The 23,732-nt window shown below is 33.2% G+C and overlaps 2 protein-coding genes and 1 long non-coding RNA gene across 3 annotated transcripts; 2 read left to right on the forward strand and 1 right to left on the reverse strand.

The window, feature by feature from the left end:
• Window positions 1-8,937: 8,937 nt before the first annotated feature.
• On the forward strand, window positions 8,938-14,044 carry LOC126680018 (SH3 domain-containing protein 3). The gene is made up of 10 exons (XM_050375048.2): window positions 8,938-9,163; window positions 9,317-9,439; window positions 10,167-10,236; window positions 10,361-10,506; window positions 11,161-11,262; window positions 11,406-11,603; window positions 11,698-11,760; window positions 11,848-11,955; window positions 12,828-12,902; window positions 13,610-14,044. Exons 1-10 carry the CDS (start codon window positions 9,104-9,106, stop codon window positions 13,718-13,720), a joined length of 1,056 nt encoding a protein of 351 aa, XP_050231005.1. The 5' UTR covers window positions 8,938-9,103; the 3' UTR covers window positions 13,721-14,044.
• A 52-nt stretch (window positions 14,045-14,096) lies between these two features.
• Window positions 14,097-21,429, reverse strand: LOC126680011 (ABC transporter B family member 9). The gene is made up of 12 exons (XM_050375039.2): window positions 21,079-21,429; window positions 20,100-20,154; window positions 19,834-20,009; window positions 18,871-19,092; window positions 18,435-18,673; window positions 17,816-18,341; window positions 17,469-17,742; window positions 16,382-17,036; window positions 16,070-16,298; window positions 15,719-15,985; window positions 14,998-15,261; window positions 14,097-14,915 (listed from the first exon to the last, which is right to left on the reverse strand). The coding sequence occupies exons 1-12, from the start codon at window positions 21,277-21,279 to the stop codon at window positions 14,271-14,273; spliced, it is 3,753 nt and encodes a 1,250-aa protein (XP_050230996.1). The 5' UTR covers window positions 21,280-21,429; the 3' UTR covers window positions 14,097-14,270.
• LOC126680020 (uncharacterized) lies at window positions 16,225-17,272 on the forward strand. The gene is made up of 2 exons (XR_007641026.2): window positions 16,225-16,314; window positions 16,395-17,272. It is a non-coding gene; the product is annotated as an uncharacterized LOC126680020 (long non-coding RNA).
• Window positions 21,430-23,732: the final 2,303 nt, after the last annotated feature.

The following is a 23,732-nucleotide window of genomic DNA, read 5'->3' on the forward strand; positions in this document are numbered from 1 at the left end:
TTTGAACTGTTTTAAGCGATTATGGATCTGGATTGAAACGAGCTACTCGATAGGCTTGTATCGAGACTGTGTGCACCGGTATATACTCTGGGATCGGCAGACTATGGTCTTGCTTACGCTGGTAATTTGACGAGGATTTGTTCCCGTCCACTCTGGGTTTATTTTTCAGTATGCTATGTCATACTTACGCTGGGATCTTTTCAATACTGTTTTCCATAATCATATTATATTAGTATAAAAATGTTTTGATTTAAGGGTTTTAAACTTAATAAATGTAAATAGTATTGCGAACTCATCTCAGTATATCTGACCCCGTTGTTTTCCCAAATTTTCCAGGTTTATGATTTGAAAGTTGGTCCACTCCGATCCTTTTATTCTTCGGAGGGTTATTTTATTTTGTATAGATTGTCAAACTGATTTTTATTCTTAGACCGCAGTAGTAAAACTAGAAGTTCATATTACATTAAATGTTTGTCAGATTTGTCTGACTGGCTTTATTTTATGTTTTGACATACTTATTTGTTTACCTCTGGTTATTTATTAATCAATGTAAGTAATTACATTTAAGTTGTTATATTACTTTGTATGTTTGATTTTATCCGCAAGGCTTGCTACGGGTTTTGGTACAACCATACCCATACCCTAGCGCCGGTCGCGATCCATGAAATTGGGTCGTGACAAACTAACAGATTGAGCCTTATGTTTTTACGTATGACAATTGCCAGCAACATTAAAACTTCCCTACCTAAACCGGTAAATGCTAAGGATTATTTACAAGTAATAGAAGATCGGTTTAAGACTGCAGACAAATCCCTTGCGGGAAAACTTATGGCAGATCTTACAACCATGAAGTTTGATGGCACACTCTCAATGCATGATCATGTCATTGAGATGACGAACCTTGCGGCAAAGCTAAAGAATTTAGGAATGATGGTGGACGATTCTTTTCTCGTTCAGTTTATCCTAAATTCTTTGCCTTCTCAGTATGGACCTTTCCAAATTCATTACAACGCCATTAAGGATAAATGGACGGTGAATGAGTTGGCTAATAAATTGGTTCAAGAAGAGGGCAGGCTAAACCAACAAAGTATTAAGGTTGCACATCTTGTCCAAGGAGCTGGATCTAAAGTTGGGAAAAGGCATAACTCAAGCCATAAAAGAGCACCTCCCAAAATGAATGATTCTAATCAATCAAAAGAGAAGAAGGCAAAGAAAGAGGCCAGGTGCAATTTTTGCAATAAACCTGGATACTTTCAGAAAGATTGCCAAAAACGAAAGGAATGGTTAGAAAAGAAAGGTAACCCTATGGGTTTCGTAAGCTTTTTTGAATCAAACTTTTCTTATGTTACTTCTCATGCTTGGTGGATTGATTCTGGTGCTAATGTTCATGTTTCAAATTCTATGCAGGGATTTCTTACGACCCAAACCATAAGCCCAAGTGAAAACTTTTTATTTATGGGAAACCGAGACAAAGCGCCAGTTGAAGCTATTGGCACTTATCGTCTTATTTTGGATAGTGGATTTCAGTTAGATTTATTTCAAACTCTTTATGTTCCATCTATTTCTCGTAATTTAGTTTCAGTAAGTAAACTTGATAGTGCTGGTTTTAAAGTTAATCATGGAGATGGTTGTTTTAATTTATTTCTAAATTCTAGCCGTATTGGTTCTGGAATTTTAATTGATGGACTTTATAGATTTAATCTTACTAGTCAAATTTCTGAAACCCATCTCACCCTGCATACTAATGGTGAAACAAAACATAAGTCGTCTAAAAACGACTCTTTTTTCTTGTGGCATAAAAGGCTGGGACACATTTCCAGTGAAAGAATAAAGCGATTGGTAAAAGATGAAATTCTTCCAAGTCTTGATTTTACCAATCATAAAGCATGTGTAGATTGCATTAAAGGAAAGCAAACTAAACATACAAAGAAATGAGCCACAATAAGTACACAGCTTCTTGAAATCATACATACAGATATTTGTGGACCTTCGACGTTCCAACGTTTGGAGGTGAGAAGTATTTCATTACTTTTATCGACGATTTCTCACGTTATTGTTATCTCTATTTATTGCATGAAAAATCTCAGTCTGTGGACGCTGTACAAGTGTACATAACTGAAGTTGAAAGGCAATTAGATAGAAAAGTGAAAATCATAAGATCAGATAGAGGTGGTGAATTTTATGGAAGGTATGATGAAACAGGACAACATCCTGGACCTTTTGCAAAACTTCTCCAAAAACTTGGAATTGTTGCCCAATACACAACGCCTGGTTCTCCATGGCAGAATGGTGTAGCTGAAAGGCAAAATCGTACTTATATGGGAATGGTTAGATCCATGATGAGTCATGCCAATTTACCAATATCCTTGTGGATGGATGCTTTAAGAACCGCTGTTTACATTTTAAACCGGGTTCCTAGCAAAGCAGTTCCAAAGACCCCTTTTGAACTGTGGAAAGGCTGGAAACCTAGTTTAAAACATCTCCAAATTTGGGGATGCCCAGCTGAGGCTCGAATTTACAACCCACATGAAAAGAAATTGGACTTCAGAACGATCAGTGGTTACTTTATTTATTACCCTGAGAAGTCCAAAGGATATAGGTTTTATTGTCCTAACCATAGTACAAGAATTGTTGAAACCGGAAATGCTAGATTCTATGAAAATGGCAAAATCAGTGGGAGTGATAAAGTACAAGATGTGATCATTCAGGAAATAAGGGTACCTATCCCTTTACCCTCAATTCCGAAAGGTGTTGGAAATCTCCGAGTTGTCGAACAAATTGACAATGGGGAATACCCAAACAATGATCCACAACTCCATAATGAGATTATTGCCAATAATGATCATATGGCTGAAGCACCAGAGGAACCAGCATTAAGAAGATCTACTCGTGAGAGAAGATCATCTATTTCCGATGATTATTTGCTTTACCAAGTAGAATCTGATATTGGGATTATTAAAGATCCGATTTCATACAAACAAGCCCTTAAAGATGTTAATTCTAATAAATGGATTGATGTCATGAAAGATGAATTAAAATCTATGGCTGAAAATGAAGTCTGGGACGTTGTTCAATTGCCTACAGGACATAAGCCAGTCGGGTGTAAATGGGTCTTCAAGACCAAATGCGATTGCAATGGCAATATTGAACGACATAAAGCTAGACTTGTAGCCAAAGGTTTTAATCAGAAAGAAGGCATTGATTATACTGAGACTTTTTCCCCAGTGTCCAGGAAAGACTCTCTTAGAATTATCTTGGCATTAGTAGCTCATTATGATCTAGAGTTACATCAAATGGATGTAAAAACTGCCTTTCTTAATGGAGACTTGCAAGAAGAAGTCTACATGCGTCAACCTGAAGACTTCATTATCGAAGGTCAGGAAGACATGGTCTGCAAACTTAAGAAATCACTTTATGGACTGAAACAAGCTTCGAGGCAATAGTATCTAAAGTTTGACGAAACCATTACTGTTTTTGGTTTTAAGGAAAACATTGTTGATCCATGTATATACCTCAAGATCAGTGGGAGTAAGTTCATATTTTTGGTACTGTATGTTGATGACATCTTATTGGCCAGTAGTGATCTTGGTCTTTTACATGAGACTAAGCATTACTTGTTTGAGAACTTTGAAATGAAAGATATGGGCGAGGCATCCTATGTGATTGGAATAGAGATATTCCGTGATAGATCACTTGGAATTTTGGGGCTGTCTCAGAAAGTCTATATTGATAAAGTTCTTGAAAGATTTGGCATGATGACATGTTCTTCTAGTGTTGTTCCATTGCATAAAGGAGACAAACTTGATCTTGATCAATGTCCGCAGAATGAATTGGAACGTAAAGACATGGAAAATTATCCTTATGCTTCACTTGTTGGGAGTTTGATGTATGCACAAGTTTGCACGAGACCTGACATTAGCCATGCATTTGGCATGTTAGGCAGATTTCAAAGTAACCCAGGACTCGCTCATTGGAAAGCTGCAAAGAAAGTGTTGAGATATTTAAAAGGAACAAGAAATTACATGCTCACATATAGAAAATCAACACATCTACAGATGGTTGGATTTTCTGATTCAGATTTTGGTGGATGTTTAGATTCTAGACACTGCACTCTTGGCTATGTGTACCTCTTATCTGGAGGTGCAATATCATGGAAAAGCCAGAAATCTGAGTTGCTCTATACATCTACTATAGAAGCTGAATATGTGGCATGTTTTGAGGCTGCAAATCAAGGAGCATGGTTGCGAAATTTTGTCTCTCAGTTCGGGGCTTTGAGCTTCATCTCTAAGCCTTTGATTATTTACTGTGACAATAATGCTGCAATCCAATTCTCCAAGCATGATCGGATATCTAAGGGAGCCAAACACATGGATCTTAAATATCTATCACTGAAACAAGATGTTAGAAGAGGAAAGTTTGTCATTGATCACTTAGGCACGAATGATATGGTTGCAGACATATTTACGAAACGACTACCTCCAAAGCCTTTTCAGAAACACACTGAAAGTATGGGCCTTGAAGATAGCTCCTAGTTATTACTTTTCTGACCATTTATTATGCCTGTATTTGACATTTATTATTGAGCTCTTAATAGAATTCTACATCTTTTCCATTCTGTTTTCTATTGTGTACACATATTATTTTTTGGACTAACGATAATAGAATTCGTCTTTTTAAGACATTATGGGACCATTATGAAAACTCCTGATAATGGCCTAATTATGATAGTTGTTAATGGCGTGGTACATGGAAGGAAGCATGTTGCAAAATGATGTAACCGCCATGACTCACATTAACTACTAGATTAATCAAGGCACTTATGACAACCGACTAAAGACAGGTTTATCTTTTTATGCGCGCCTTATGATTTCTAATGAAAATATTAATGAATATTCCTAAAGATCAAGTGGGAGACTGTAAGAAAATACCTTAAGGGTCCTTACTTGACCCTCAATCCTATTTCCTTTCCCGTAATGTGGTCTAATTAGGAATCTTATTTTCTATAGGAAGTAAGATATACCTAATTGATTTGGTTATTAAATAGGAGATCTTTTCCAATTATGACTCTACCTTGATGGACGGTTGAGATTAAGTTTTAGGGGAAACCCTAATTGGAATTTCGGTCCTCTCTTCTCCTATATATAGTGCTTTTGGACCATCACAAAATCACACCAACAAACACATAACTAAAAGATTTATAGGCAAGAGGAGAGAAACCGAAACTCTTCATTATAGTGTTTATTCTATTATTCCGCATTCGTAATCGCTATGGAAGGAGGTATTTTTCTATCTCTCCTTTATATTAGTCTATTTGTGATTATCATGTTTGTTCAAAAATCTTAGGGTTCATGTAAATTAACTTACAATATCATCTGACCAAAAAAGACGGCGTTAGGAGTATTTTCGTATTCAGAAAGTTTAACGAGTGCCGCCATAAAAATTATAGAATTTAGTGATCGTTTTTAAAGATCAAGTAGTTTAGCAATCGGAGATCTAAAAAAAAACCTCTTCCTTCTCTCTATACTACAACCCAACTTTCATAGCTTTGAGGAGGTGGTTTTTGGCCTTTTGGTCGGAAAACCACCTCCTCCACCATCTTTATATGTTATTTTCAGTTTTAATTAGCTTTTATTTTCAATAATTACTCCATAGATGGAGTTTCTTGTGTTTTTGTTGGTTCTATTTTGAAAGCATTTTGAAAAATCTTGTTTTTTCAAGATTGTTTGTTTTGCATGTTAAAGATCTATCATCTAAACAAGATTTTTTCAAGCCTTTTTAGCTTGCATGTCAAAATTTCTTGTTTAGATGATGATTCATTATTTATAAAACTTTAAATATTGAAGTTTTTCTTTAATATTATATATATATATTTTTATTATTTTATATTAGTTGGTGATTTTCTAACTTTTTGATTCAACTTGAAGGATATGTGTTAAAAGTTTGGAGTTTTAAAGAATTCAAGCGGTTTATCGGCATAATCGATCGAGATTCAAATTAAGACCCCCGTACCAACGAGACCTTGGTCATCGTTGTGCACCATGATGACATCTTAGCGGGAATTTGACTTAGTTTTTTCTTTTTCGATTATTATCTTTTACTTGTATTTTTTATTGTTTCTTATTTAGTTGTTGAATTAGAGTTTTTGAAAGACCATATAGTTACTTATTGTTATATGGCTTTTACTCTTATACTTTGATTTTTTCTTCAATGAATCTATCTACGGTTAAAAAAAAAGAATATAGTAGTTTACAATTTGAAATAATAATTTTTTTATATAAAATATTTAAAAAGAAATAGGACATCAACCATTTCCCATTTCGGTGCACTTATGTTTCCCAATTCCCCCCCATGCCCACTTTTAATGAGGCAGAACTGGAGACCCATATATGTTATCATTACAATGAATTTCTATTTATATTACTTAAATTTTAGGCCACAATATTCCACGTTAATATTAATTAAAATCAACAAGTAGATAATCAAAATATAACTACACCTTCTAAATAGACAACATTTATGAAACATTTGACAAAAAAGTGAATTCTCAGAAATAGGACATCACAGTTTGAATTGATAATTTTTAAAGTTTATAGATTTTCAATTAATAAAATGTAACATTTATGAATTTAATAACACATTTAAAATAGTTAAATATTAACATATAATTTATTATTCATAGAAATGATGAATTGCAATTTTGTCATTTAGGAAATGGATTTTAGATGAAAGATTTTGGAATGTGGGAGATTTTGAAATCATGAAACTCTCATACTATTTTTTTTGTATCGATTCGATAAAATTTAATCTATGAATTTTATTCCCCAAACTCCCTCATCCAAACTGTACCATATAAATTCGATTATGAACATTCAATTTTGTTTACTCATTTCATCTAATAAGTTTATAAATGTAGTTTAGTGCAATATATGCATGTTTTATATACAAGATATGAAGAGATCAAAATATAAAATTAATAATGAAATTTGCATTATGGTGCTATTCTTGTTTATTTAAATAATTTTATTTTTTAACTTTGGACTGAAACATTATTTTTATTAAAAAGCCTAATGCCTTAAAAACATCTGATCTTTTAGCCTCTTTTCAATTCTACCTTAACATTAAAAACTGATCAATTTTACACTATTTCACAATTTCTCGTTCCAATTGTAAGTTTAACCATTAAATTGATGTTTTTTTATTTAAAAAAAATTCATTTTTTTTCAAAAAAGATCAATTTAATACAAAAACATATCAATTTAATGCAAAACGGATAAATTTGAAGAATTATTTTGAACTTTTTTCAAATAAAAAAGATCACTTTGATGTTTAAAGGTACAATTGAAACGAGAAAATGCGAAAAAGGATAAAATTGACCAGTTTTCAACGTTAGGGTAGGGTTGAAAAGGGGATAAAAGATAAGGTTTTTTAATACATCAGGCCTTATTAAAAACATTAAAATAACATGCAATTTGTATTTAAAAATATGAAACTAGTAACATATATTTTACATATAGTAATAATTTTTTATAGAAGTTGTTTGGATCTTGGGCTTCCCTAAATTAATGGGCGCAATTGATCAAAACATAATGGTGGCTTCATTTGGGCCACAAAGTTCAACAAACCAAAAAATATAAATAATTAAGTAAATAAAATAAGAGTAAATTACTCTGAAATCCCGTATATATTATAATTTACACTTTCGTCCGTCATATTTAAAAATTAAAAGATATGATCTTTCATTTTTGTTCTGTAACAATTTAGTCCCCCAATTTATTTTTGGCATTAATTAACTAAACTGAAGAATTAAACTATTGATAAAAATAAAAATAAAAAAATATATCATTTGAATTTTTTAGGAATAGGAGCAAAAATATGAATTATTATATATATGGAGGCCTCATATTAATTTGCACTTAATAGAATAAATTATTATCAGATCCCCATATATGTCGTAATATTTCAATTAAGTCCTTTAACTTAATTATTAACAATAAAAATATATAGAAGAACTAAATTATTGACGGAACAAAGTAGAAGATCAAATTGTTTTGATTTTTTCATAAATAGAATGGAAATATGAATTATGACATATGTGGCCTCACGGTAATTTTTTCATAAAACACCCCATCTTTAATTTTAAGTCTTAATGATTCGAAAATATTCACTTATTCGGCATCTTTTATTTATATAAAGAATTTCAATATTGTCAATTTTAATTTTTTTTTAGTTAATGTTTCAATTATAATTACTCGTTTCAAATTACACTGAAAAAAATTAAATATATACGAATGAGTTATAGCTCAAATAGTATACCATTGGACAACAAACTTTTAGATCGTGGATACGATTTCTTCCACAAGCACTCCTCCTTTTTAATTATAGATAAATAAATAAATTAAAGAGTTAATTACATATAAAATCACCATCTTTACACGATTTTTAAAAAATAACTCAACTTTTAAAACGTGTCAATTCAGGGCATTCATTTATTTTTAAAAACAACATGAGCATATTTTTAGGTAAAATTTCGCTGATTTGGACACCCGGGGCCTACTACGTGTCCTCCCACGTCAGCAAAAATACCACTAAAAATTGTCAATATTGCTTTTGAAAAGAAACTAAAGGTGGTGTCATGAACTGACACGCTTTAAAAGTTGGGTTATTTTTAAAAATTCGTGTAAAGATGGTGAATTTATATGTAATTAACCTTAAATTAAATATATCATTAATATTACTTCATATATAGTAAATTATGCCAATTTGTATTTTTATTATTAAACATATCCGAATGGTATATTTTTTTTATATTTAAATAAAAAGCTATAATTAAAATTAAAAGTTAGAGAATTAGTAAAAATTTGAGTTATAAATAAAAAATAAAAAATAAAATATATTTCAATGTTAAGGAAAATTGTAATGACAAAATCCATAGTTTGATGATAATTTAACAAGACTAAGCAAAAGACAGCAACTTTAGCTAAAATGAGACCCTCTTTACCCGTTTCAGATCTAACTCATTTCCAATCCAAATCAAATTTAAACTAAAACCCACTTTAATCACACTCTCTTCTCCCAAAGGGTACACTTCATTTGATTTCTAAAAATGGATGCATTAAGAAAACAAGCCTTCAAGCTAAGAGAACAAGTTGCCAAGCAACAGCAAGTAAAAATTCTCACTATCTTATGTAATTCTGTTTGGTTCTTGAGAAAATGGGAGAGAAAATTTATGGGCATGATTTAGTTGTAGCTGTGTTGGAATTTAGTGTTACTTGAATTGTGTTAAATTTTTATAAATTTGGGAATTTTGTTGTTTCAGGCTGTTATAAAGCAGTTCAGTGGAACTGGTTATGAAAGCTCAGATGTTGTAGTGATTGATGAGGTTGAGATGCAAAGACATCAGCAACTGGAGAAATTGTATAGGTCAACTCGTGCTGGCAAGGTATGGATTGTTCTTTTGACTCTTGAGATTAAGGATTTATGACAAAGTTTTTGCCTTTTTTTTATGTAAGAGATTCACTTTAATAATGTTTGGTGGTGATGTTTTTGGGTTGTTGAGATTAATTAGTTCTTTAGGTTGCACGGACACGGATACGGCAAAACGGTGTTATTTTAAAGTTTCCTATGTAAAAAATGAATTTTCGTGTCCAAAATGTCAAATGTCCGAATGTTTCCAAAATGGGACACGTTTGATTGAATGAAGTGTCCGTGCTACCTAACTTCTTTCGTATTTCATTATCACTTGTGCTGCATTGCATTCTTGTTGTTGTGTATTTATATTAAGAAACAAGGGCAACAAGAGAATCAAATGTTGTGTTTGCATTTACAAGAATGAGTACATATTTCTAGAATGTATTTTCCAATTGGCCTTAGTTAACTACCCTTATTAGGTTCTTCTCTTGGCTATATAGAATTATAGACAATGTAGCACCCGACACGAATATGGGGAAACGGGGACCTTCGAAATGGATATGGCGAAACAGTGTTAATTTAAGGTTTTCTATGCTTAAAATGAAGTTTCGTGTTAGAAACATTAAGTTTCCGACATGTTTCCGAAACAGAGACATTGAATGAAGTGTTCGTGATGCTTTAATAGTTTCTTGTATTTCCTTTTCTTGCAAAGTTGTTCTTAATCATTTTTTTAATGGCTACGATACTCTTATTTTCAGGATTTTCAAAAAGATATTGTCAAAGCAGCAGAAACATTTACAGCTATTGGGTACAAACATATTGAAACAGGTTGAAATCAGTTAATATGCTATTGCTATCTGAATATTTCTGATTACATATTATTGTTGAATATTCAAATGACAGTGCCTTGAGCTGTATATCTATTCTCATCTTATATAAATTTTTGTGATAGGAACCAAATTGGCTGAGGATTGCTGCAGATATGGGACTGAGAATGCCAATGATAACATATTGTCCAAGGGTGCAGCCATATATGGTGAGGCTTGTAAACATGCGGAGAAAGAGCAAGAAGAGTTGATTCGATTAGTATCTACACAGGTTAACATAGCAATTAACACCCTCATAATTGGAATAAAATTTGTGTTCTTTAGTTTACAACTTCTTATTCACATTAACTATTGTTTTTCTCATTGTCTGTCTGCAAATTAATTATTCAAGGCAACCAGCTGATTTTCAGTCTCAAATCGATTTACCGAAGCATGTTAGCTATTTCCATTTGTCATCTTGATCTGGTGCCCTTTTAAGTCTACCTCATATATTATTTTCTTTTCTATTTGAAACCTCTCACTTCTGTATACTGTTATCTCTATCCGACTTTCTCTACGAGTAGGTCTTTATGGAATATGGTCAATTTTTCCTTAAGTAATTTTGGAAGACTTGAAATTATTTAACAGAATACTGAGTACTAGCTTAAAAGCATGAGAAAGAAACGAGGGAACTAAATTGTTACCCTTGGACTTCAAAGCATTAAATTGACCATTCAGCCTGTCACTGAATCTAGATGACAATTTTGAGAGTCCTTTTGATTTTTAATTTTACTTTTTCTTCAACTATTGTTATCTGTTTATATGCCATGTATAAATTGCTTTAATATTTAATGTTATCAAAATTGAAAAAAAAAACTGCCTGTCATAATATCAGTTGCTGAATTCTGATAGACGAGTGACGTGGTTTTGCAATTTTTTTGTCCAGGTCTTAGATCCCCTCCGATCAATGATTATGGGTACACCTCTGGAAGATGCTCGCCATCTTGCTCAACGTTATAGTCGGATGAGACAGGAAGCAGAGACACAGGTAATTGGAAATCCAGGGTCCAGTTTATCAGCATTGAGCTATTTAATTTTGTGGTTCTACTTTCACCATTACTTCATGTCAGTTTGGTCTTAATGTTTGCCTAAAAAAATTAATAACTTGTATGAACTATTAAAAGCAAACAGGCAGCAGAGGTTTCCAGGAGACGAGCACGAGTTAGAGAAGCTCCAATTCCTGAAAATGTTGCAAAGCTGCAAGCTGCAGAAGCAAAGATACAAGAATTAAAAGCAAACATGGCCGTTCTTGGAAAAGAAGCTGCAGCTGCTTTGGCTGCTGTTGAAGCACAGCAGCAAAGGTTGAGTTTCCAGAGGCTTGTTGCTATGGTATGCTTGCTGCTAATTTTGTCGATTTTATTTTCTTGTTTGAAGCTTTCAAACTATTTTGAAGAATGATCCTCATTAAGCTTACAATTCGAAGGTCGAAGGAGAAAAGAATTACCATTTGAGAGTTGCTGCTATTCTCAGTGAGGTTGAAGCTGAGGTTAGTTTAAAACTGTTGTTTTCACTTTGAAAACTTTCATCCATCTGAGGAATGTGTTAACTTATGCCCTGGTCTGAAATTTGTCAGATGGTCTCAGAGAAACAGAAGAAAGAGTCTGCTCCTCTTGTGATTCCATCTCCTATAATTCCATCAGAAAATGGCTCTGCCTCGGAGAAGATATACTTCTTGGCTGAAGTAAGTTCCCTAATTGCTGTATCTAAGATTCAACTTTGAGGGGTAATTTGAACTTTTCCCACTGCATGTAAACTCTTTTACGACCCCTGTTTCAAAACTAGATATGGTCCATATGGATTAAATAGGGTTCTAGATGGCACCTTTGCTAAATAACATTAGCTGTTCATCTAATAAAAAAGTTCACGAGAATAAAAACGAATGGCAATTTTTGTGTTGTTAGTGATTTTAAGTTTTAACCATTAATCCCTCTTCAAGCTACTTCCATGATACATTTGCTTACTGGATAGGTTGAATCTTCTCTAAATTCGTCTTTTTAAATTGGACAAATGGATATAAGCTATTCTCATTCCCTTATATTTTTAGTTAGGTCCTAAAGTATTGTTTTATGCATTCACGGGTAGCAAAAGAGATTCTGGATTTTTTTTAGTGCATTCCTAAAGACCCGCTCTTTTAAGTGCAGAGACTTTTAACATTTTTGACCATACATGGAAGATGTAGCATTTGTTTCTCATAGTTTTGGTCAAAACCACAAAAACAGCCTTTTTTTTGTGTGGAAGGGTGGTATAATCATTTGTAAAGAATGGAAAGGAAGCTAACTCAAATGGTATTTCTCTTGGTAACCTGGAAAAATACAACAATAGTTAGACTTCTTTGTCTGAAAGACCACACGTCCTTATCCTATGGAGTTTCCTTTAGTTAGCAACATAAAGTTAGCAAACATTTTCGAGATGAACACAAAAAGGACTAGCAATTAGTTTATAGTGGGAGTTTGTACCGACTGATGAGTCCACTTGTTAATTTTGTTCTTGATATTGGATTAAGATTCTGAACTTAATTTATAGCTGATGTATACCATTCTTTACATCCTGCAGGCAACACATGCTTTTGTTGCAGAAACCGAGAAGGAGCTGAGCTTGGCTGTAGGAGACTATGTTGTTGTACGGAAGGTATCTTTCCTTTATTTGAAAAGTATTACAATCTATTTAGACGGCATCTCTGAATGAACAAGTAAATTTAGGTGACACATTTAATAAGTGCTATATGCTCGTGTTTACTTTGGAGAAACTCTCAATAAGATAGTGCTATATACGACTTTCCAAGAGCTAAACCTCCCTTCTCTGGCTTACAATTAATTCGTGAAACATCCCCACCATGCTTTCTTCAATCGGTATGCTTTTTATCAGGCATGTTTATTTTATCATACAACACTAGCATCTGGAATCAATGCGAGTATTGCTAGATGTAACCGGGCACCATGAGATCCATTCAATTTGTCATGAAATTGTTCGGAGTAGATGTGTAGGAAATGTTCATATTAATCTTTAATCTCTTGAATTTTGCTATCTTTTTTCCCCTTCAAACCTTAAATCCAATAGTATGTTTTGTCCCCACTTTTCTTTTGCATTGCATCACCTATGTTCTGCTCTCTTGTATATTTTGTCGCAAACTGTGCGGTTTATTCTAAGGAATGTAATGGCTTCAGATTGTCTCTGATCTCAAGACATGACTGTTCACGCAAGAACCGTTGTAGTGAAATTCAAATCATAGTTATAGGCTTATAGCCTTATAGGGGCATATATTTTCTGTAAATGTTTTTTTTTACAGACATAGTAGTTGCTTGTTTAGTGTTCCTAAAATTCATGTGTTATTCCAGGTAAACCCAACTGGATGGTCAGAAGGAGAATGTAAAGGAAAAGCAGGGTGGTTCCCCTCTGCATTTGTAGAGAAGCGCCAGAGGATTCCTACAAATGATGTTACTGCATAAAATATACCAGTCTTACTGGAACTACTTAGCTACTATGCTTCACCGAGAAAAAAAGGGCTTCAGCTGCGGAAAAACATTGATACTTGAAATCGACATGCTGTTATAGCTGCATATCACTGTGGGGTTAAACAAGAAGAAAAGGAATGTGGCTCGGCTTGTTATCAATTTTTAAAAAGCGAACATCTATTTTGTGGAATCGCAGGAGAAAGCAAGTTTTTATGTGCAATATATTATTTTTATTGTTCAGACTAAAGAATCAGAAAGAATGTGCTCATAAAGTAAAATCCTTGTTGTTTTAAAATCAAAAGAAAAATTTACCATCAATTCCTTCAAAAGAAAATTGAGAATGAATAATCTTTTCTTTGCTTTTAGATATTGTCTCTGAGTGAATTATTAACTTATTCTATTAGTTCATGTTAAGATTTCTGAAACAACAATTTCTATGTCTGCAAAAATCTCTGCAACACGTTAGGTGTTCATACAGTACTGCTCTTAATTCAAAACTCTTCTCCCAGTTCAACTTAAGAATTCAGAAACTATTTGCTTCTCCTTAGGTTGCACTTTTATGAAGTGCAACTAAGGAAGCATAAGCTCCACTTTTAATCCTTATCAGTGTCTCGTGTGTTCCTTCCTCAGCAATAACACCGTTCTTCACTACCGCAATGATGTCAGCGTCCTTAATGGTAGTGAGGCGATGAGCAACAATTATAGTTGTTCTGTTCACCATAACTTTATCTAATGCTTCCTGTACTACACGCTCCGACTCTGCATCCAATGCGCTTGTTGCCTCATCGAGCAAGAGAATTTTCGGATTCTTTAATATCGCTCTAGCGATGGCTATTCGCTGCTTTTGCCCACCAGATAGTTGCACTCCTCGTTCACCCACGGAGGTTTCGTAGCCCTGTGGTAATGAACTAATGAAGTTATGCGCATTTGCTGCTTTTGTCGCTGCAATTATCTCTTCCTCTGTAACTGTCCCCTGCTTTCCGTAAGCGATATTGTCACGTATCGTTTCATTGAAGAGGATTGGTTCTTGGCCTACTAATCCCATTTGTTGTCTCAACCAGCTTAGTCTAAAACTCTTGACATCTACGCTGTCTAAATATACATGGCCAGAATCAGGATCATAAAATCTTTCTATCAGACTAATAACTGTTGATTTCCCGCTTCCGCTCTCCCCGACCAAAGCTGCTGTCTGCAGGTAATAATTCAAGTTCAGTTCGTAACTTGTTAGATAATAACATCATTGGTTGAACTTTTAAAATTACAATTCTAACCTTTCCGGAGGGAATAGTAATGGTTAAGTCTCGGAAAATTTGGACATTTGGTCTCATTGGGTATTTGAAACTGACATGTTTTAGCTCAATGTCACCCTTTACATCTGCCAGTGTAGTGCCTTGATCACTGCTTGAGTCAATTTGGGGTTTTCTGTCAAGAATGGAAAATATTGAAGCTGCTGAATCCTTGGCTTTGCTCTTGTCTGGAGCCAGGCCACTGGACTGTGAAACCCCAATTGCTGCAATTGTTAATGCAAAGAAGACCTGCATAAAACTTTAGGGTTAGAACAGAAATTGTTTAATTTCGCACTGATAGTCTCTCAAGTTCCCTCTCACTAAAAGTTCTTGATGTTAGTTTGGTTCAATTTTCGTCAAGTTTAGATGACGCGGTGATGAAATGGACGACTAAATGAATAATAGCATTATTTTTTGATCCACATTATATATTAAGATCATGTGGCACCGCATCAGCTGACAATGATGTCGCTGATTTCACAGCCAACGTGACACTAATGTTGCCCCACATGGTCTTACATTATTTGGATTAAACAAAGAGTTTTGTTATTTACGTAGGCGTGCGGCTCATCTCTACGTCATCTAAAATCGATGGAAATTGAGCCACATTAATGATAGGGATTTTCGGTGCAATAAAATTAGATTGTTATGAATCAATTAATTCGATTTCAGTGAGATGGATTAAGGAAGTGATTTCATATCTTACTTTGAAAACTTCTGGAAATGTTGCTTTCCCATGTCTCACCAGAATTGATCCAATGTAAAAACAGAATGCATTTGTGCAGTAGAGAATTAAGAATGAGAAGCCAAAACCACCACCGCTAACAAGTCCAAGCCGAACACCTTGTTTAACAGGACCGTCACATTTCTGTTGATACAAATCCATCACTTTCTTCTCTGCACAAAATGATGCAACAGTTCTGATGCTTCCGACTGCATCATTCGCCACCTGACTCGCTTCTTCATACATTACCTGAAATATTTTATGATACCATGAGCAAACTTGAAACCAATTTTCTTTCTGATTGCGAAATAGTACCCTTTGAGAAGTACTAACCTTTGAATCTGCACTGAACCCTTTTGAAAACTTTGCCTGAAAAAAACCTTGGAACAGAAGTAATGGCGATATTGCGACAATTATAAGTGCTAGAATCCAGTTGGCTGTGAATGCTATAATTAGCGCTGCTATGATCGTTGCTGCATTTTGGACAACTAAGGCCAAAGAATCACCAACGATACTCCTGACAGTTGAAGCATCCGTAGACAATCTTGCTCCGACTGCACCACTGGAAAAATCGAAAGGTATTTAATTTTTTTCTTTCTTGGCTGTGGAAAAAAGGGTTTTTTAGCAGTTAGTTACGATTTTTACCTCGAATTAGCAGGATCATCAAACCAGCTGATATCTTGGTGTACAACCTTTGCAAATGTCATAGAACGGATTCTTTCGATCAGTCTACCTCCTGCAATTCCAAATAAGTAGTTCTGAAGTGGAAGAACTAGGAAATTAACCAAACCGATGACTACATATATCAGTGCCCAGAACTCGGAATCTTTTTTCAGCTTAGCTGGCGGCTCGTAGAATATTTTGATGGCTGTTGATAATAGGAGGCCAAATATTGGGAAAACAGCTCCATGTATAGCTGCAGCAATAGTTCCAAGTAACAGAATTGGCAATTCAGGCTTGTTCATATATGCAAGTCTTCTCATTGGAACATCTTTATGCTTCTCCTTTCCTCTACTGCTACGATCATCTTCTTCCGTCTCGATAATATTGATACCGACAGGCATTCCTAAGCCCATGTCATGAACTGTGAAAGACTGGCGGTGCTGTGACGGTGCTCGTTCCATGGAGGATGTGTTTTCCACGGAATGTTTGCTTCCTGACTTGGAAAAATGCCTATCAACTTCTGAATGACCATTGTCACCGATGTGATGAGAATGCTCGGGTTTATTATTTCCTTGTTGGAGGCGAATTAACTGGGAGTATCCTCCTTCTGGATTTTGTATCAGTTCCTCATGAGTTCCTGAAAGGCCCTCATGTATTAGGTTGAAAATATATGGTTCGGTATGCGAGCTGTAAGTTTACTAGTGCTAACGGTGTAATCAAGTCCAGTAAAGTCGAAACACTATCAAACTCGAGCTCGACTCACCCTATTCAAAATTCAGAATTCAACTTGAGCCTGGTTAAGATTTTTTTTAAAAGGTCGAGCTCGAACTCGATAGAATAATAAAAAATCGAGCTCCACTCGTCTCGACTCAATTTGATATTTTTAAAATTAATTTTAGTATAAAAGTAAAGGTATAATGTAGATGTTTATAATTATAAGTAAATTAATCAAAGTTTGATCAGACTCTCGAACACGACTGGAGCACTTTGAGTTGATTTTGAGTATTTTTCGTCTCAATCCCGAGTAGGTCACAAGTTAACTTGACTAAGTTACACTTCTAACAATTACCTTCCTCCAAAATTTTGCCTGATTGCAATACGGCGATAATGTCTGCATTCCTGATAGTAGTTAAACGGTGTGCAACAATAACAGTTGTCCTGTTGCTCATAACATTATCTAATGCATTTTGAACGATTCGTTCAGACTCAGCATCCAGTGCACTTGTTGCTTCATCAAGGAGAAGAATTTTCGGGTTCTTTAATATAGCCCTTGCAATGGCAATTCTTTGCTTTTGTCCGCCTGATAACTGCGTACCATGCTCGCCTACCATTGTGTCGAGCCCCTGGAAATACGAACGCGGTTATCAGAACAAAGAATATACAGAAATTGAACATTCTTTGATTAGGTGAGGGTACCTCGGGCATTTTGTCAATGAATTTCGCAGCGTTAGCGAGTTCAATTGCTGTTCTGATTTCCTGATCAGTTGGATTATGTTTTCCATATGCAATGTTCTGCTTTATGCTTGTAGCAAATAATACAGGTTCTTGACTAACCAGTCCGATTTGCTGTCTTATCCAACTCAGCTTTATCTTCTTCAAATTAACACCATTTATAAGCACCTCACCTGAGTCAGGATCGTAAAATCTTTCAATAAGGCTGACGATTGTCGATTTTCCGCTCCCGCTCTGCCCGACTAAAGCAGCAGTTTTTCCGCTCGGAATCCGCAGAGAAAATCCTGAAAAGATCTGTACATCAGGCCTGGCAGGGTATCTGAAGTGCACATCTTTGAGTTCAATTTCACCAGTTATATTTTCCAATTCAACCCCGCTCATGTCGTATGCATCAATTTTTGGTACTCGATTGATCGTCTCAAACATCTTATACGCTGCAGCTTGTGCGGCTGCAAATGCATTAAGCGATGGAGATGTCTGACCTAACGAACTGTCCAAGCCAACACGAAGAAATATATCCTATTAGAACATAACATGAAAAAGCTACGGAACTGATTATGATACGAGGAGTACGACTACTTACAGTCCGCCAGTCATAATAGACATTATAACGGTGATAACCTGCCCACCGTTATAACCTTTGTTTATAATCAATTTAGATCCGAACCATATGGCAAGTCCGTAAGTGGAGAAAATGATAAGCAACATCAATCCCATTCCTAAACCCGACGCCAATCCTTGCTGCACTGTAGATTGGTATGCTATCTTTAACTTGTCATCATACTTCAGAATTGCGTGCTTCTCGCCCGTGAACGACGCAACCTGGCAGAGATACAACATTAAGATTTCAGTAAACAAGCATATGTCGAAGATGGGTGGACGGATCGTGTTTGTATCGTATCGACACAACATGACATGTTTTAAGTTGTGTCATAAACGGATTAGATTGCTTCGAGTGTCATTCCGAACACAATATGTTTTAAGTTGTGTCATAAACGGATTAGATTGCTTCGACTTACTGTTCTGATGGCTCCAATGGTTTGTTCTACTACAATGCCTGCTTTTGAATAAGCAACTTGACCACGGCTCGACAGTTTAGACATGACCAGAGCCATGAAACCACCAACGATTGCTAGAGGAGGAAGACAACTTAGTAGGACTGCTGCAAGTAAAGGTCCTCTTATAAAAGCAATTGCAAATCCACCCAAAAATGTTGATACTAATTGTATGAACTTTCCTGCCTGTCAAATTACATTCAAGTCCAAGTCAATTATTTGTTTATTCATTTAATTTAATTCAACCGTACACTGAACCGATCTTTTTGAATAAAAAATGATCGGGTTGGTTCATTCATTATCATTTTCTTTTGGTTCGTTTCAGTTTTCTGTTTTCGAAATTGTAAAAATCAAATTATAAATATGTAATACAATTTTCTATAAAAAAAATTAGATTTTTATTTTTTAAATAGTTAATGTATAAATATAGTTCTAAATTTGATTCCTAATTCTATTTTTTTTAAGATTATGTAAAGTTTTAGAAAAAAGAGAATTGTTTTTGTATCTGTAAAATTAAAAACCGAATAAGATCAAATCGTAATTTTCTTGAAAAATACCGATCGTTTTTTGAAAAACCGACATCCGAACCGGACACCCCTATTTAAATATGAACAGAAAACGAAACAAAAATTTCATTCGATTTGAAATTATAAAAAACTTTTTGATTTTTTCAGTTTGGTTCGGTTTTATAAGTAAAAAAAGCTCCAGTTTGGTACAAACTAAACCGAGAACAGAAAAATAAATAAACCGAATCAAAAACTAAACTGAATCCAGAAAAGCAACCGAACCAAATGATTTGGTTTAATTTTTTTTAATCTTTATAAATTTGGTTGGTTCGGTTAAAAAAATTGCAGTTAATTTTTTTCCGAGGCAAGTAAAGTTGAGAATGACTATAGAATTAATAGTTTATAGATGAAAAAATTATACCTTCTCACCCATGGCATCTTGAATGAGAAATGTGTCACCTGACATTCTTCCGATGACCTCTCCGGTTGTCGTTTCGGTGTCAAAGAAGCCGATTTCTTGTCTTAATATTGTTTTTAAATATAAACTTCTGATACGAGCTGATTGTCTTTCTCCGGTCACCATCCAGCATGCCACCTCTGCAACAATTAATACAAAAATGTTATTTTTCAATTTATTATATTTAATTACTCGTCGCCAAATGTGAAAAATAAATAAATTTGTCTTACCTAATAGGGCAGCAATGCCTGAACCAATGGCCAAGTACACCAACTTTAGAGATAGCTGCAGATTAACAAATGCGAACATAAATTTTCTTATCTTCTTACACTACTCCGAAATAATCAATGGAATTTTCGATAAACGAAAACAATGGTCACTAAATGTTAATTTTGCGACGGAATATTGTCGGAGAAGGGTTATATTTTACTGATGGTTTTAGCGGCGAATTCGAGCAATTAAACTAAAAAGAAAACAGCTGATTCTCAAATTTAATTTGGTCTATCAGTCAGCATGAACCGGTATTAAAATCTTGAGGGCACTATTTTTTTGTTTTATTTTAATTTAGTACCTAAACTTTAATTTTATTGACATAGTTTCTATTTCCTTTACAACGGGCACATTTCTCCCTCATTTCAGAATTAGTGCCCTCGAGACATGGATATTCTAGAGGACTTTAATGAATGTGTCAATCCCAACCCAAAAACCTAAATATAGTGTAACAAAAGCAAAATGAAAAATCACATTGTTGATTATACTTTTATTTTTTCTCATTATTTTGACGTAAAACCCAAAATAATTTCTGAGTTTACTTTAAAACACAGAAAGGAATACTCCAACAAAATAAACTTGAAAATGCATGAAATCTAACTTAACCAAAATTCTAAAATAAAAATAGAAATGCAAGATCTATGCATAGATAAATAATAGAGTTAAATGCAAATTAAATCACCAATATCAGCGTGATTTGCAAATAAAATATAAACTTTAAAACTTAACAAAAATCAGTTATCGACTAATTTCATGTTTTGACAAATCGGAACACCAGAACGTTGATGTAGATACTAGAATATACATTATTCCGGCAACCACTTTAGTGTTTTTCAACGGAAACATATTTGTGTTCCAATTTGGCTAAAAATAAAAGTCGGCGACTAATTTTTCCAAATTTTAAAATTTGTGTTGTAATTTCAAAACACGCTAAAATACCTGAGACACTTGATGAACAACACCTGAAGGATCAGAAGTCCCAAATGAATTAATAAGCTGACCAAAAATTAGAGTCATAAGAGGCTGAGCAAGGCCATTAGCCAACGCCGCGACGCTTCCGACGATCATCAGAATCTTATCGAGCTTGTCTGCAAATGCAAACAGCTTATAGATTGCCACTTTCTGATTCCCTTCGTCCATTTTTTTTAATCTTTAAAATGTTTTTACGTTTTCATAAACTTCAACTTAAAAAGACTTTTATTTTTGTTCCTTTTCTTCTGAATTTGAAAAAGTAAAAGAGAAATCAAAGAAACGAAATATAAGGGAATTACAAGGATGGAAATTGCAGAATAAGTGAAATAATGTTTGTTTAAATTTATAAATGCAAGAGAGATTCATTAAATTATATGGTTTTTCTTTGCTGTTTTTGTAAATCTATTTTTAGAGATTTAATATTTTTTCTTTGTAAGTAATTTTTCTAGAATTTCTTACAACTAGCTATACAGGGTGGCCAAGTATGACCCTTGTTATTTGGAGATTCTAATAACAACTGTCGGAACAACTTTTGATGCTTACATTAGTATAGAAAAACTCTGTGATTATTGCTAATTAGGTTTGTTTTCTAGAACTAAATTCACTTTATTTCTGTACGTTTTTTAGTTGTCTATTTAGTAAAATATATTAAAACGGCAGAAGATAGCTTAAAATATTTATAGTGAAGCCAATAAGCAACATATCATATCAATCATATTGTATCCTATCATATCTTACTGTATTATAAAGTTGAGTTATAGGAGAAAATGGACAATATATTGTCAACTGGTTCTTACTTCTTTCATATTAACTCTTACTTTTTAAAATATTTTTCTAATCAACTTTCTGTTTTTTAAAACCATTTTATAATTTATGGATATTCAAATTTTTTATAATTTATGAGAATAAATAAAAACAATTCAAATTTTTTAACTTATAAACAATAATAATAAAAAAACACTTGAAGTTCATTAATAAAAAAATTAAAAATTTTATTTTTAATTAATTGAATTTATAAGACTTTTCATGTTTTATAGTTGTAAATTTGAAGAGATATTTATAAGTGATGAAATTTGGATGATTTTAATATTTATATAATTTATTTTTATAAAATTATAAAGTTAAAGTTAATCAAAATTAATTAAAATTGTTACGAGTATTATGATTATAAAGTTTAAAGAGTTTAAATATATATTAATATTTTGATAAGTTATTGAATATGAAGAAATATACTAGATTCATTTGATAAATTTAAGGCTTAATCACCAAAAAATGCCAAACCTATTCGTTTTGTGTCAATTATAGCCAAACCTTTAAAAATCACCAAATTTAGCCAAATCTTATATGTTATGTTTCTTTTTTAGCCATTTTTGAATCGAACCGGTTTTTTGACACCGTGTCATCCACGTCACCGCCAACTAAGCAATTGGCTGACATGACACCTGAAATATTTAAATAAGGTTTGGCTATAATTGACACAAAAAATATAGGTTTGGTATTTTTTGGGTGAATAAACCTAATTTTAAATTCAAGCCAATTTTTAAATTTAATAATTAGTAAATTGATTATATCATTTATGAAATTTATATATATTTAAAAATAATTAATATTTCCTATTTAATACTAATTAAAATTAATTTTAATTTTTTATTAAACCTAATTAAATCTAATAAATTTATATTAAAATATATTTTAATGAATATGTAATTAAAAAAATGAATCAACGTATTACGTAGGAATTAATATTGAATTAAATTTGGTGAAAGGATTTAATGTTTATAATAATTTTGAACTTGATTTAGTATTTTTAATGTTGTTGAGATCTTGTTATGACTGGGTTTAGGTAATAAATAAAATAGTTATGTATAAATTAAGGTAAGTTTTTTGGCTATGCCGAGTAAAATAACATATGAGTTTATGCTTATAAACATCATGATATATATTGATTACACCGCAATCAGCTTCACTTTATAAAGAAAAAAAAAAGAGAAAATAATTAAACTCGTCCTTTAAATAAACAGTCTATTCAGTAATTATTTTTATGAATTATGTGTGTATAGTTGACTTATGAACACTGTCGTATGTTTGTTGTGTATATTACTCTCAGATTGTTCGTCGGAAGACGAACAATTGGGTCTCAAACGGCGGCGGTGTCAAAGAACCGACGCCTGAAATTTAAAAAAAAAAAAATTAAGATGAATATAACATTTTTTGTTTTTATTAGAATTTAAATTAATTATATATCCCTCAAATATGTAAAAAAATTATTATAATTATTTAAATTTAGTAAAAATAAATTAATTTTAATTAGCGTTAAATAAAAATATTATTTTTTAAATATATATGAATTTTATTATAATATAATTAATCATTTAATTATTTAATTTTAAAATTTGTTTTATTCATCAAAAAATACCAAACCTATGCATTTTGTGTCAGTTATAGCCAAACCTTATTTAAATATTTCAGCTGACATGCCAGCCAATTGCTTAGTTGGCGGTGACGTGGACGCCACGGTGTCAGAAAAACCGGTTCGATTCAAAAATGGCTAAAAAAGAAACAGAACATATAAGGTTTGGCTAAATCTGGTGATTTTTAAAGGTTTGGCTATAATTGACACA

Source organism: Mercurialis annua, linkage group LG5 (genome assembly GCF_937616625.2).
Source record: "Mercurialis annua linkage group LG5, ddMerAnnu1.2, whole genome shotgun sequence".
Lineage (NCBI taxonomy): Eukaryota > Viridiplantae > Streptophyta > Magnoliopsida > Malpighiales > Euphorbiaceae > Mercurialis > Mercurialis annua.